Raw genomic sequence first — 15,085 nt, 5'->3', positions numbered from 1 at the left:
TGCCAGGCTGGGGGGCAAAAGGCGACTTCGGTTCCCGCGGCTTAACGCCTCCTCCGGCCGCTCAACGCGAACACGAACCGAGCACACGCTCCTCGAAACCTCAGCGCCTCCACTCCCCGCCTTACAGCTGACGCGGGGCCTTCTACCGCTTCCAAACACGCGGTTGTTAAAAATCATCTGGTTAAAAATTACAGTGAAGTGCCCCCCGCTTTACTGCTGAGTTCAAGTGCAAGGCTGGAAGACGGAAAGTGGAAACGCAGTTCATAGTTGAAAAGATGGAAAGTTCAAACACCGCTGAAACACATCCAAGTAAAATCAGAGCTCACCTTGAGCATGGCACCGCTTACAGAAAGGCCTCAGGCTAAAGCAGCCAAGTGACACCCTACATTTTTTAATCGAGGCTATAAACCCTGCTGAATGTCCACTGATAAGCCACAAACTAAGGCGTCTTTATGATTTTTTATTAATAAATACCTTAACAGCACCAATGATACTTAAACATAATCTGCAATGCTGCGCACAGCGGCTGCGAGTAGGTATGTCTGTATTTTCATGTACAGCTCATCATTCTGTCCTTTCGTGCTTGCTTGTAAACAAAGTAATCTCTTCCATACTCAAACACCTTTCATAAAATTGATCAAATCAGTGTGAAATAAGAGGAAAATGCTAATTTTAATCTCTTTTGGTTTTAAGGTGACTCAGGAAGTGTATAGGAGTGCTACAATTTAAAACCAGATCGCTGTGGTTCCTTTTAAAGGGTCTTCTCTTTGCATATAGACGTGCACCCATGTGTTAAAAACAAGACTTTTGGCCACCTTAAAATTTCCATGTGTCTGAAAGTATCTTAGCATTGACAGTTTGACAACAAAAACTGGAAAAAAGTGTATTCCTATACATCAGAGTTCTGTACATTAATAAGCATTTATACAAATATAATCCACCAAATATTGGCTTCTACATACAGTTCTGAAATATGGTGATTCAATTGTATTACCTAACCTTCAACAGTGCTAGCACTAACAGGAACATTTTGGGTTGCTTTAACACCCACAGAGTATGGTTTTTTACAAGGTGGGTACAGATGTCTCTCACTGTATACGCGGTTTACTTATGAATAAATTAAGTGGTAAAGTGAAGCTTGAACAGCATCGTCTGTGGTGTGGTAACATCAGCAACTGCAAGCTCCTGGCCATCCACAAGCCCCAGTTCTGAAACAGAAAGAAAAGTTCAAATACAGCAAACCCATGTGGTTTGTCTTTTTTTTAAATTAAAACCAAAAAAAAGTTATGAATGCCATTCCCACAAACCCTAAGTACAATGAAATAAAGCTGCAAACAGCTCACTAGCTAAACTAATATTCATCTAATTCAACCAGGAAACTAACAGACCTTGTCACAAAATATATGAAACTATTAAGTACGTTCAGTCCACATCAGTTACCAGCTTGCTCTGTCGCAATGTTTTTCTCTGCATCTGCCCACCCTTCACATTTAAGCAATTCAGAGCTCATCCCTGAGCAACCTGAGAAAGGTAGATCGCACGTAAAAGGATAATGAAGCACATTCTGCCGCATACTGCGAAATAAAGCCAAACGTGCCGTACAGAGGGATGCAACTGATTGACCCTCTGTTTAGAGGAGTAGCTTGAAAATCTACACCTGACAACTGCATGATACCTTTTAGTGTCTTGGAAAGATTTGGCCTTGTTCGTTCTTCAATTGAAGCTACTGTCTGCAAAAAAAAAAAACACAAAGGAAAAAAAAAACCCAAAACATTTCCTTTCAAATTCATGAAAGTAAATTTTAATAAATTAAGATTATTAAAGACAATTACATACGTTCAGATTACCTGTAAATAAAGTGTTTTATTTCCCCCATACATAGTTGCTGTGATTGCAGGAGATTTCATTTGCCTATAAAACATTTATAAAAAAAAACCCAAACAATCAGGTAAAAATACATTTAGAAACTACCTAAACTACCAAAAATTATCAAGTAAGTCAGAATAGCTGCACACTTACAATGAAGCGTTATTTGTCAAGTAATCCAAGATCTCCTGTAATTTAGCTGATGGGGAAATCTCTATGTTTTGGGGAAGTTGGCTGCAGGCTGGACAGTTCTCCTACAACAAAGCAGCACAGGAATGCACATTATGTTAAATATGATTTTTAAAAATACTGCTAATAAAGTCTCTAAACCATTTGCATGTGTGGGTTTTTTTTTTTACAGTTTTAGCTCTAGAAATATTAATACTGTTGCAAATGTTAATGACAAAACCCAGTTCCTCATGAAGTCTGTCACTGTTCGACTGGCTCCCAACAGCAGCTAAGAATTTATGAACTACAAATTTCATCCGACAAAATTTAATACCACAGACTTTCAAATCAATTATTGTAATAACCTCTTTTTGAGAAGATTTGCTTATGAGTCTTCTTAAGATCGCACATCCTATTTTGTAAACCACGTTTCCTGTATTACAGGGGAAATCTTCAGGATTCACTTTCAAAAAAGTCAAGTACTGTTTTCCCCTGCAGGTAGCATAGCAGAAACAGTTGAGATACCAATGTTGCACCAGCAGACACCACAGGAATAGGTGTCTGAAGAATCTCCCTATACCAGAAGTTACTTTTCCAAACATTAAGAAACTTTGGCTAAACAGGCAACAACTAAATATGCCATTACATGTACTATGCAAGTTTTTGTTAAACTGATGGGTAGAGAAGAAAAGGTTTCATTACCAGGACATCAAATTAAACATCCGTTGAGCTGGAGGTAAACAGTCCTGCTACTCTACAGGAACAGACCGCCACTGTCATCTCTATTAGACCCCAAAACCACGGAAGTTAAAAAAATTCCTACATGCTAAAAACAATACTCTGGAGAAATAGCAGACTAGTAACATCGTAGTTTCTGCTTTTAAAACTTCAGAAATACTATTCCTCAGTGCTAGGGGCCAAGAGATTCAATATTAGGGTTCAGAAATACATACAAACTGCCTAAGTTCAATAAAAATCAAGGAAACAACCCTGCAAGCCTTTAATGGTACTAACCTTTCTTTCAGCTTCAAATGTGTATGTGTATAATCCATCCGCATCATTAAACACCAAGTAGTTGTTAAGAGGAATGTATGCACTATAATGACAAATATATTAGTGTTAATACATGGTATTATGTTGGAAATCATGGAAGTTATTAAAAAGAAATGAAATACCTTGTGGCTATTTTAAAAACTTCAGTGGCGCAAACAGCTGCAATGAGAAAAAAATAAATTTCTTCACTTTCTGCTCTACCTCAGAACATGCAGACATTAGTGCACAGAGTTGTACCAAAGAAGGAGTGACACAAAAAAAGTAGTATAACAATTTGTAAAGAGAAAAATAAACATCTGAAGGTAGCTGGTAGTTCTCTGCATTAACACCACAGATTCGACACTAATCTGAGACTGTATTAAGCTTATATGCCATGTTTTCCAATTCTTTTTTTTCCCAGTCTCGAATGCTTTTGCTCACTCCCACGGTCATACATGAGCTTAAAATTTATACAGTCACATGTAGTTTCTCTACAGAAAACAGAAATGAGACTGCAAGAATAAATCAGACCCATTTAAAAATTACTATTATCCTCCCACAGTTCTCGCTTCCAAACTGTTTCCTTACAAAACTCTAAAGCAGAAGTGAAATGAGTTCTTTTAGCATACCTGCAATTACTGCATTTGTAGAAGCTACTGCTGGAATAATTCGTTTAACCACTCCTGTAAAAACAAAACATATAGCTTTGTCTTTTCCAAAGACCACTTTCAGCCAGAATAATTACAGAAGGGTGTACCCAAAGGTACTTTAAACTTCCCAGGAATTTCTGTAACAATAAGGTATAATGGCATGCTGCTCAAGTACTTTGGCATTATTTTATTTTAGGAATGGATCAAGCATGTTGAGCAAAAGAAGAGAACTAGTGAACGAATTCTAAAAACAAGTATTCTGTATTTAGAACTGAAAATTAATTTAAAACTCAGTTCCATTACTGTTTAACTGGAGAAACGCATAAAGGAAAAATATTTGGGTTTGGTATTCCTTCTGCAAGAACAGGCTTGCCAAACTGGATTGGCATCTTCATCCAACTCTTCTTACTGAGCCCATCCAGTCAAACAGCATACACCAACATAAAGCAAAATTTCCTACACATACAAGTTCGTACATCAGGAACAAGGAGGTTCACTCTTTTTTTCAGGCCTGCCAAAAAGCCAGAAAATTCCTAAGCAATCTGAGGTTCCTCTGGCTTCTCATTATTGACTTATATCCCTTCATACCTGAAAAAACATGCATAAGACTTTTACCTTTGCCTTCTTTCTGCTATGTACTTTATAATGAAGCCATCTTCAAATGCTGAAAACTATGCAGCCATTTGCATGTACATAATTATATTTCATAACTGGAGTTCACATTTATCTGTACCAAAGAAATACTACTAGAGAAGCCAGTAGCAACTGCTGTAAAGAAAAAGACTGTCTGCAATACACTAGGTGGAATCTGAGGAAGATACACAAGGAATCAGTTCTCGCTTTTTTTGACAGAAAGGCACACACTGAGGTTCAAGCGTGGAGTTTCAAGCCCAGCATTTTGAACACATTCTCAGTACTACAAGTCAATAAACAGAAGTTACCACAAATTCTGGAGAATCTGTATGAGATTCTCCACTTCTTTTCTATTAGGTTAGTGTTTAAAACGCTGATTAAACGAGCGGCAGCATTCTGCACTTGCATGTGAACAGATGCATACACAGCAGTAAAGAACAGATGCTATAGTCTTAACCAGCCTAAACTGGCATAAAGTGTTGCTGTTGCCAAAAGAGGCAATCGCGTTCTTTTGTTCCTACACTTTGACCCAGCAAAAGCGGTCACAGTGTAATGTAAACTGTGGAGCTGCTCCAGGTTAAAAATAAAATGGCAAAAAGAACGTTCGGTTTTGTCCCAGGTAAGTTCCTCTGATTCATCACGAATGCCTGAACATCCGATTCATCATAAAAATATTTGTGCTGGCACAGGAAATGAGCTGCTTGTTTCTGTTTTAAGATGTTAAGGGAGAAAAGAACTATTTCTTTCTCAGCAGAGCTGCCAGCTTAGTCATAACAAATACAAAGAATGCCAATCCAGCCTAACTGCAAATGCCAAACTTAGTGAAATGCCATACCCTTACCTTGGGTGAGTCTGTATGTAACACCTTTAATACTAAATTGTGATGCTCTTTCTAAAGACTTCTGGTAAATCCACTGTATATGTTCAGGGTCATCTCCATCCAACGCAACACCTTCTACAGCAAAGTTAAGAATTTACAGAGATGTTACAGTTATAAGAGTTCTTCAGAATACAGCATTCTTTTTGTCTAAAAAAAAAAACCCCTTTCTTTTACTTTGGGTTAAAATTAATACCCCATTAAGCTATTAGAACTTGACACTTTAATCAAAATATCATTTTTACAAACATTGTAAGTTCTAACACCATCTACAGACAAACTATCTTAACTTCACAGATTTGTAGAGCTGTTACAGGTTACATTTTGAGTCAGGAAAGACACTGTGCAGTATGAAACACATGAACAAATATGGAACTGGAGAGAGAGTCTGAAGAGAAACATCCATCGCCAGCTCAAAGGAGGCTCAGATTCAATGCAACAAAGAGCCACATAAGGTTAAGAGGTAGGATTATTTTATTAAACATAGCTGTGTATACCTAACTCAGAACAAATTAGTTAAAAGGAGAAATGTCAGCTTAGCACCCATGCAATATACTAATTACCTCCAAAAGGTTGTTCCTTTGGCCACTGCAATATCCTGACATACTCAATACAATGCTCTGGTAGTCTGGGCATAGATGCAATAGTACACATGGGAAAATTGACCTGGTGTGGGCAGGGAAAAAAACCAGAGGAAAGCATGTAATGCATTACGTATAGTACTAGGAAAAGAAACAAGCAAGTCAGAGGAATACAAAAAAAGGAAATATCACTGATTGCAATTACCTGTGGTGGATAAAGCTCGAGCGTGCACTCAACACATGCTGTCATACCAGGAATAATCACACGAACATTCCCTTTAAAACCTTCTGTCCCTCCATCTATTAAAGGTATGATGGAACTTGGATCCAGTACACCATCTTCATAATGTAAAAATGACATCTGACAAATAAAGGGGAAGGGCGTTGTTGGTTTTTATTTGCTTTGGTTTGTTCTGTGTTTTTTTTAAACAAGTTACAGGAAGAAAAAAAAAATCCTAAAAATGTTATTCCTAATGGCACACCACGAGACTGAATGCTTAATACACAGTTTATTTTAAGGGTACTTAGTGTATAAAACACTGATTATTTGTCAGTGTGCAGGACTTCATCTACCACCTTCACCCTCCATCTCCTCCTCCCCTTACCCCCCAATAAATGCTATTATTTCCTTCCAGTATAACGGAACAAATGGTTCATTTGAAGGATTTGGGGCTTTGATTCTTGATTTGTTGGTTTGGGTTTCTTTTTTTTAAATACCGGTAAATACTCAAGATCATTGTTTTATAAACAAAAAACTACCTAGTTCAACAACCACCTTCCTACTACTTTGTAGCAGCAGGGCTCCAAAAGATGACATTTACAAGTTGCAGTACGATATAAGTACTGTTTCGCTAATGAAAAAAACCAGTTCACAATGGGAGCATCCAGAGAGGCCGTGGAACTTCCCTTCTTACGATTTTCAAAAGCTGACTGCACAAGGCCACAAACAATGTAATCTAACTTTGAAATTACCCCTGTAGGGCACTGCACAAAAGTTGGCTAACACTCCTCAAGAAAAAGGCAGGTAAGAGAGCATGCATTTTATCCTGTGCACAAAAAGAAAAAAGAAAACAGAAATAGATACAGAAATCTGTGAGTTTCAACAGCCCTCATTTCATTTTAATAACACATTCTACACAAATCTGTTCAATTTTAGTTATCTATACTCAAGCAATAACCAGGCTTTAAAAAGACTGAAGACTTTACCAGCATGCCATTTATCCATCTTCTTGCAATTATAGAGTCCAGCCCACAAACAATAATATGAAACTCTAGGGGGAAAAAAATGTTATTTAAAGTCTGTACTAATACATACTTCTTAAGGCAAGCAAAGTATTCTGTCCATAACAGTACAGAGGAACTGACTGTAGTTTAGCCATCTTCCCTAGATTACCTATATGACAGATGCATTTAAGTTTTGTCTATTTGTTACTTCTACTTCCAGTATACTGTAGAAGACCAAACCAATTAACAATCTAACTACCAGGAAAAGCAGCAAGCAGCAACAACTGCAAAGTTCCCCTACAGCACCAGCGGGTGTTTGGCAGGCAAAGAAATACCACTTACGTCGATAGAAGCTTTCATCCATGTCTTGAATCTTTTTAAAATATCTGATTGTAGGCCCAGTAAAGGAATGTATTTATAAAGTAGGTAAGTTTTCTGTTTTCTATTTGCCAACCTAAAGCCAAAACATCGTCTAATTTGTTACTATAATTTTATATGACACAAAAACTAAGTGATTGAAAGATTCAAAATTCCCACAGCTGAAGTTGTAGCACCTGACAAAACAAGAGGCACAATGTAATTAGTCACACACAGGAGAAAGCTCAGCGGGCAAACTATTTAGGAAGCTCAAAACACATGCTCTCACCAAGTCCTGTGTCAGTAAATGCTGCTCCATGTTTGTAAACCAATGTCTCCTACCAGTACTGAAAACACTCTAGTGAATAAACCTGTATTTCTAATATCTCAGTGAAAATCATAATGTTGCATTTCAATAAAAAGACTCAGTGGCAACAGACAAAATAGTTTCTTAAAGCTTAGCCTTCTGTCCCCATGCATATTTCTTGTATGCTAATGTCACTGAGAAAGAATCCTCAATCACCAGCTGAATGAATCTGTCCTTTATGGTACAAAAAAGAGAGGATGGCAGCAAAATACTTTAGATAGCCTTACCACCTACAGAGTTTTCTAGGATTTTTGAAGCCTTCAGGGCTACTACTTCTCTGTAAAAGGATACGCTACAACAGCACAGTTGGGAATGCGGCTGTTGAGGAATTCTGCTGCAACTTCTGCTTTTGGTCGCCCAACATCCTTTGGTCTGGGAAAAAACCCAAGCAATTTCAAATGCATCATTTTAGTAGATTCAGTCTTTCCAGGCTCTACGCATTGCAGTACTGAATTGACTAATTGTTACTGTAGGACAATTTATTGATACAGATAATATTAAGGCATCCCTGTAAAGCATCAGATACAAAAGCCCCAGGGTTATCCAAGGGTGTCCATGTAACTACAGCTATCGATACCAAAAAAAAAAATCCAACAATTTTTCATTTTACTTGGAAGAAAAGGGTACCAGAAAAACCAGTATCTCAATGTGTGCATTATTCTTTGGTGTCACCTTTTCCATTAGTCATTAGCTGTATTTGAATGGTAAGGAATCTATGTTAATTTTCTTCAAGCTCAAACTATGACACCACAGATCTCAAAACAAGAAGGAATCACATGCAACATTTAGTTAGCTAGGAGTACTATTATGATATGAAAGTTCAGTAATCTTTAATGACATCTTGTTCAACCAAAATAATGATCATGGTCACGTGTTTTGTTTAGGTACATTTAGAAAAAACAAAAGTCGAATCGTGAAAATATCACTTACCGAAACAGAAATTGTCGGTTAAGATTAGAAACATCTATAGTATCCATGTCAATAACATGGATCTGTCTAAAGCCAGACAGTGCCTGTGAAAAGAGATAGTCAATTTCATTTAACAGGAAATTAAACGCTTACAGTGCTCCAAAATTCATTCCACATGCCAAAAAAACAACCTTTGGAGGAACAAACACATTTGCTCTTCATTCCCTGGGCAGACAGGAATATGGCTGATCTTTGTTAAAAGAATGTTCTCTGTTGGGTTGCTAATGCTGATATTCAGACATATGGAATTAGGAATAGAAAAACAAAGCTTAATTCCTCTAAAATTTTAAGTTTTTGAATATTCACCATTTTCACAGTTGGCATAAATCCACCCTCAAATCACAGTTCAAAATAAGCCAGCATTCCTCCCTGCATTCAATGTTGGAGCAGAATGCAAACACAGCAAGTCACCTCGCTATCCTAGAACACGCTGAACCTCTGACAGAAGTTCTGCCTGATCTCTATTTGCATGCAGGCCATCACTAGATTTGGCAAATAACTTTAAAGTAAAATTGTATTGCAGGTCTGATCTGAAAAAGTAATAACATGTCACACACAAAGAAGCAATGTGAATTGTGGCTAAAGGGAAATAAATGCTGTAAAACACTGGTTTTAAAGAAAGGAAGTGTGTTGTGATGTTCTGAAGTGATCCCCAAAAAAATTTGAGTCCTGTCCCGTAGTTTTTTCCCTTTAAGACTCAATCTTATTATATATAAATTCATCAGCACTAAATTCCCAAAGAAAACTGCCTTGGAGCTGTCATAGTCTCTTCAAGTAAAATCCTGCTTAAGCATTGCAGTAACAAACCAGCAACCAGAACAAGAGAATACACAAGTGCTGGAACTGTAAAACCCCTAAGTTAATAGATCTGGAATGCCTGGTTTTAAATGAGGCTACTGATTTATCAAGCACCTCAAGCTTGGAGGTAAGCTGTGGAAATACTGAAATAGCAGTGCATAAATTCTGTAGTAAAGTACACTAATGCATAAGGGTCGGTATAAATTAAGGACAAAAGTTATTTCATAATAAGTTATATCAATCCACACATTTTCCATGGAATCCGTAAGGACAGAAATTCCTACTATTAAATAGAAGCATGGAAAAGTACAGTATTAGTTTAAACTACCAAACTCAAAAAGGGTGCTAACAGTGATACCCTACGATAAATACAAGTATCTGTGAGGATTAAAACCACATTAATAGGATTATTAAATCCATACACATTTATTGGCTAACTGTCTGACCACACATAATCCTGTGACTGCATTTTAAACACTGAAAAATTGCTTTTCAGAACACGTAGTGAGAGAATCCATTATAAACTAACACCATTATCAAGACAGCTACAGAATACCTTCTGGTAATCTGTACACCAGGGAAGTACTGTCATATTCCTTCCCTGTTCTTACATCACTGCCTATTCCTCCTTAGCCATTTCCATACAGAAATTTCCATGCACGTGCTGGTCTGACTCAATAACGCTGCCACTACATTGGCTGAATTCAGCAACACAGATGCAACTCGGAGGGAGCGCTCAGGCTCTGCAGACAACCTCCAATCTACTGAACTTGAGGAACTGGAAAATCCAAGAGCCACTGCTCGGGAAGGCTAAACGGATTCCACGGACATGAAGGTCACCATAGACACAGTAAGTCCTGCTCTACTAATTTCATTATGAAAGCGCGTAAATAATTCCAGCAATTCTAGCCTCACTTTGAATTAATCCAAAGATGTAAAATAAACTGAAATTAAATTCAACCTTGACTCTTAATACTAAACTTTGTACTAGCTGCTCATGGCAGTTTAAAGCATTGCTCTTCATCTGAAAAGACACATTTCGGCTACTGTATTCCAACCAATGCTTCCTTGTATCATTATGAGCATGATTTGTTCTTAGTTTACTTCATTTCCCTAGATCCAGTAATTAGGGAAAATTACCAACATTAGACCATATCTAAGGCTGCAGGTGAACTTTAGTCTACACTTCATAAACAGCACCATGTTGTCCCACGTGAGAAGCTTTAAGATAGCTAAATAAATAACACGCAACACACTAGACTACCACCTTTCAAGCTTACTAAGAAAGTGCAGTCTTCAAGTTTATTGTCTGTATCATCACGTATTTTATACATTTTAATTAGAACATAGAAATTTAGCAGCTATATACAATCAAAAATGCCAAATTAGCAAAGCAGAAAAGATAATTTCCTCAAGGAAAAAAAAGGAAGATTCTAAGGATTCTAAGCAGCAAAGGGTAAAAACTGCGTAATTACCAGGTTTTTCAGGAGTTCGCATCCTAATCCTCCTGCTCCAATAACTAGTACTTTACATGTGTTTAACAAAAACTCAAGAGCCTGTGGAAAATATAAAAAAAAAATTAATACACTAAATAGGAAAAAGTATAATTTTTCCTTTGCTTCATAATCCTTAAAAATGCATTATTGTAAATTTTCAGTGCCTAGTTAAGTTTCACATAAAACAAGTTAGATCAATAACACAGTTTGTGCTTGCAGGAGCAATTACATACCAGACTTTAATCAGTTGCTGAGTTCATGCAGTTCCTATATCCCAACTTACAGAAAAGCAAAACCATTTTCATATCACTATTCTCTTTATATTAACTATGTAACTGCTTTCTGTGAACTGTTCTACTAATTCTACAGCCTCAAACTAGTAAATAATGGAACAGTACATTAAAAAGGTAAGAGCAAAATACATGCAACTGTAAGCTCTGAGACCAAATGTACCAAAAAAGGAAAACAGAAGAAATAATTAAGTCTAAATTTTGCTTTTCCCTACTAAACATCTTTCCCAATTCTCTAAGTACTCATATTAACCTTAATTCCTTCTTTAAGAACAAGAAATTCCTTACTGTATTTAATTACTTAAAAATAGAGAGACAAATGCTGCTATTTTTCACGTGGAACTCAAAGACAGAGCATAATTCCTATGTTGTTATACATTTATATATATGATGACAGCGAGCTTGTCGTTTACAGTGCACAATTTAGAAATACAAGCTTATAAAAAGAATACAGTATGTTCCAGCAACATAAGGTTCAATTGATTAAAATATAAGCTTTTCATGCAGTTTTAGTATTCATATACTGCTGGCGGTCAATTCATGAAACTGTTTACATTAGTTTGCAACACACGCTACAAATTTTTTATTTAAAGTAAGCGTTTCTCACTTGAGTGCCTGGCTCGAAATCAGGATGTGTGAATGGTCCAGATCGCTCGAGGAACTTCTTTACATGGTTCCAGCGACCTTCCCAGTCTCCAGTGTCCCCACACCCACCATCAACAGCCATTCTGCACAGAACACAGTAAATTCAGCTGCAAAACCATAGACGAAAAAGCCACACCTCTAAAATGTACTCTTTCCATTATCTTAAAAATACCTAAATTATTGACCATTCATACAAATATATTTGCATATTCTCTATGTAAGTTATGTGCATGGACATTTGCATGAGTGGGGTTTATTTGTGGAACTAGAAAGCAATAATATAAATATGTATAGAGGGGAAAAAACACAGACATTTCAATACATCCCACTGATTTAGCTGCTACTAGGAAAAGTTGTCCTGAAGTGAAAAAAGGGTCTGGTCTTTTTACTTTTATTTCCCTCAGATTTAAAAAGGACACAGAAAAAGAGGTTGTACCTTAAGATTTTGAGGGTCCTGTTTTTTTCATCAGAGTCAAGTCTCGCATATTTTCCTTTTGTTTTGTTGTTTGTTTTTTTTTTTTTTTTTACAGACTTTTTATGTTCATAAATCATATTTAGAAATATCATTATGGAACTGCAATTGCGAGGCACTGAATAAGTAACAGTAACATGCACCAACACTGTCTCCTCTGAATCTTTATAGCAGTTTATTTAAAAAATAATGTTAAAAAAAAAAAATCTGGAATGCTCTTCACCCTCAATTGGTACCACGCAATTTAGAGCACTCCCATTTTTCAGCCATCTCCTGAGCCTGTCAGTGGTAGCAATCTGACTTAAAAAAAAGGTATGTTTGCAGTTATTTTAAATTTTTGAGACAGAATTTTACATCAAGTACTTCAGTACCCTTTTTTTCCTTCGGCAGGTCACTTTTACTAGTACATAACTATGAATTTAAACTCTTAAGAGACTTACTGGAATGGTTCAAAATCAGCTCACTGAAGTAATTTTCTAACGTAAGATCATTGCCTACACAGAACAAGCCCTTCCTCAACACAGTGCACTTCCCTTTTAAAATAATACCTCCATTCAATATATATGAACAATTATATTCTACATTAATACAAAACTAAGCTTCTAATAAAAGAGCTTTGCCAATCCTGAGTATGACAAGTTGTGTCATCATTGATAAGGAGTGTTATTTGCTTCCTCCTATGAAGTAATATGAAGAACACTTGTATCAATAATTATTGTTGGGTAACATTTAGAATTTATTACTTCCTGGTGACTCATCTCAAAAGGAAAACGTAGTGAAAACATCCAGACAGCCCAATGCATTTATCCTCACAAATTCAGAAGATGGGCAACACAGTGTGTCCATAATAATTTTAACTTGTAGGCAATAATTTTGCAAAAGATTTTCAGTAACAGGGAAAAACATCAATAAAGTGCAGGAATAAATACATCACAATTTGCCTACATTTTGACTGCAGACTGAAATAATTCCTGGTGAACTGTTGACTTTAGGTAAGTTAACTTCCTGTATCAGTAGTTAAATAAGATCTAAAAAAAATATTTGAATTCATAAGGGTCTTCTGATCTCTGACTTGCACTTCTGTACCTCCCCCAGTGTTCACGACAATGTGAAAATGTACATATTTCACACAGTGTGAATAAATACAACGCTCCCACCGCTGAACGCTGGGCTCATCTGTTGCGTACCAGTTTTCAGGATGTGCATTAAGCACTGATTGAAGCAAATAAAATGGGTCAGTGTACATCAAAATAATTGCTTCTATGGGTTATATTATAATTTTTAACTTCTCTGGAAACAAGTGCAGAAGCTATGCTGGGTGACATTTGAACAACTTTTTTATCCTTTTATGTAGTCCATATAAACAGCCATTAAGCAGCAGTACTCCTGTTTAGATGTATATTTCCCTTTATAAGTGATAAATGGTAACATCTAGTTTCACTTCTGTGATTCTACTACAGTTTGGTTTTTACAGGGTTGGACATTGTGGAGATCTGAAAAACATCGATAACTCAACCTGAGACTTTATGTCTAACTTCAGAGACAGTTGGGTTTTTTTAATGTTTATTTTTGTGTTGTTAAAGCATTATCCAAGTTTAAAAAATCCTTATTTATTTCATTGAATTACTCTTAATTTTAAATCTCGTTTAAAATATCAGAGCACCACAGTCCTTACATTGCTCAAGACCCAGACTTTTCCCTACCACCTTCACATCTCCAGAGCTCCATGCTTTTGAGGGACGTGGCATCCACCCCCCCCCCCCCATCCAACATGCCCAAGGATTTTTGTGACCCTCACCCCAACACAGACGCACACCACCTGCGAGTCCACCACTCAGGCAGGCAGGTCTGCTCTGTGATCTTTGGGAAGAGGGCCACAAGCAGATGGAAGGGAACGGGCAAGGGACAGAAGCAGATGAGATTAAAGATTTCCGAGTGTTAGTTTTCAAGGCCGTTAAGATAGATGCATAAAATTTAGGGGTTTAATAAGCAGAGGCAACTGTTCTGCAGCCTGAACTTTTAATTTTCAGCCAAAATTTAGTCACCTGCTTTTAGCCTAGAGGCCCTCCCCAGGTCCCTGACCGGCAATGCAGCTTTTCCACTCCTGTCACAAAGCTCTCCAGCACACCAGCCTTTATTCATGCCAAGCTCCAAGCCCGCAACTCGCATCCCCACTCCGGGTGAGCCCCTTGGTCCTCTCCCCGGGAGATTCCTCTTCCCCAGTCCTTGCTGTTCCAAGCGCCCTTTCGCGTTCCCCCTCCTCACGCTGACCCACCTAACGCCTCTCCTCCGGCTCCCTCCTCCCGCCCCGGCCCTGGCCTCCCCATCCCCCCTCAGCAAGCGCTGCCTGCCCCTGCCCCTGCCCCGGGCCGGGAGCCCGCTCGCCCGCAGCCCCGCACTAACCCATCCGCCAGCAGCTCCTCTAGCCTCCTTCTTTTCTTCTCCCTAAAAGAGAGAGAATAAAAGAAGGGTCAGTATCGCGCTACAGAGACCGGGGAGGAGGGAGAGGGGACCCCGGGGCCCACCCGTCCCCGGGAAGCGGGGGAAGGGGCGGCCGAGCACACACATACAGGGCACTTACGGTTCCCCACCTTCCGCCATATTTCCCTCTGCTTCCCACAATACCCCGCGGCGCCTCTGTGGGCGGTGCTTTGCCAGAG

The 15,085-nt window shown here is 38.0% G+C and overlaps 1 protein-coding gene across 7 annotated transcripts; it reads right to left on the bottom strand.

Annotated features, from left to right (window-relative positions):
- Positions 1-432: 432 nt before the first annotated feature.
- On the bottom strand, positions 433-15,058 carry UBA3 (ubiquitin like modifier activating enzyme 3). 7 transcript variants are annotated; one of them, XM_035901390.1, is made up of 19 exons: positions 14,996-15,034; positions 14,829-14,870; positions 14,224-14,285; positions 11,916-12,036; positions 10,998-11,078; positions 8,686-8,768; positions 8,047-8,127; positions 7,374-7,417; positions 7,014-7,078; positions 6,013-6,168; positions 5,790-5,892; positions 5,191-5,304; positions 3,696-3,749; positions 3,210-3,246; positions 3,049-3,130; positions 2,020-2,120; positions 1,848-1,911; positions 1,676-1,730; positions 433-1,208 (listed from the first exon to the last, which is right to left on the bottom strand). In XM_035901390.1, the coding sequence occupies exons 4-19, from the start codon at positions 12,033-12,035 to the stop codon at positions 1,120-1,122; spliced, it is 1,329 nt and encodes a 442-aa protein (XP_035757283.1). In that variant the 5' UTR covers position 12,036; positions 14,224-14,285; positions 14,829-14,870; positions 14,996-15,034; the 3' UTR covers positions 433-1,119. The 7 variants fall into 7 exon arrangements, with proteins under 7 accessions (XP_035757283.1, XP_009644279.1, XP_035757282.1 ...); XM_009645984.2 differs by lacking the exon at positions 14,224-14,285 and having other exon boundaries at positions 15,007-15,058; XM_035901389.1 differs by lacking the exon at positions 14,224-14,285 and having other exon boundaries at positions 14,996-15,048.
- Positions 15,059-15,085: the final 27 nt, after the last annotated feature.

Source organism: Egretta garzetta, unplaced genomic scaffold (assembly GCF_000687185.1).
Source record: "Egretta garzetta isolate BGI_Z169 unplaced genomic scaffold, ASM68718v1 scaffold228, whole genome shotgun sequence".
Classification (NCBI taxonomy): Eukaryota; Metazoa; Chordata; class Aves; order Pelecaniformes; family Ardeidae; genus Egretta; species Egretta garzetta.
The sequence above is the reverse complement of the archived record's forward strand: the minus strand, read 5'-3'. Positions and strand labels throughout refer to the sequence as shown.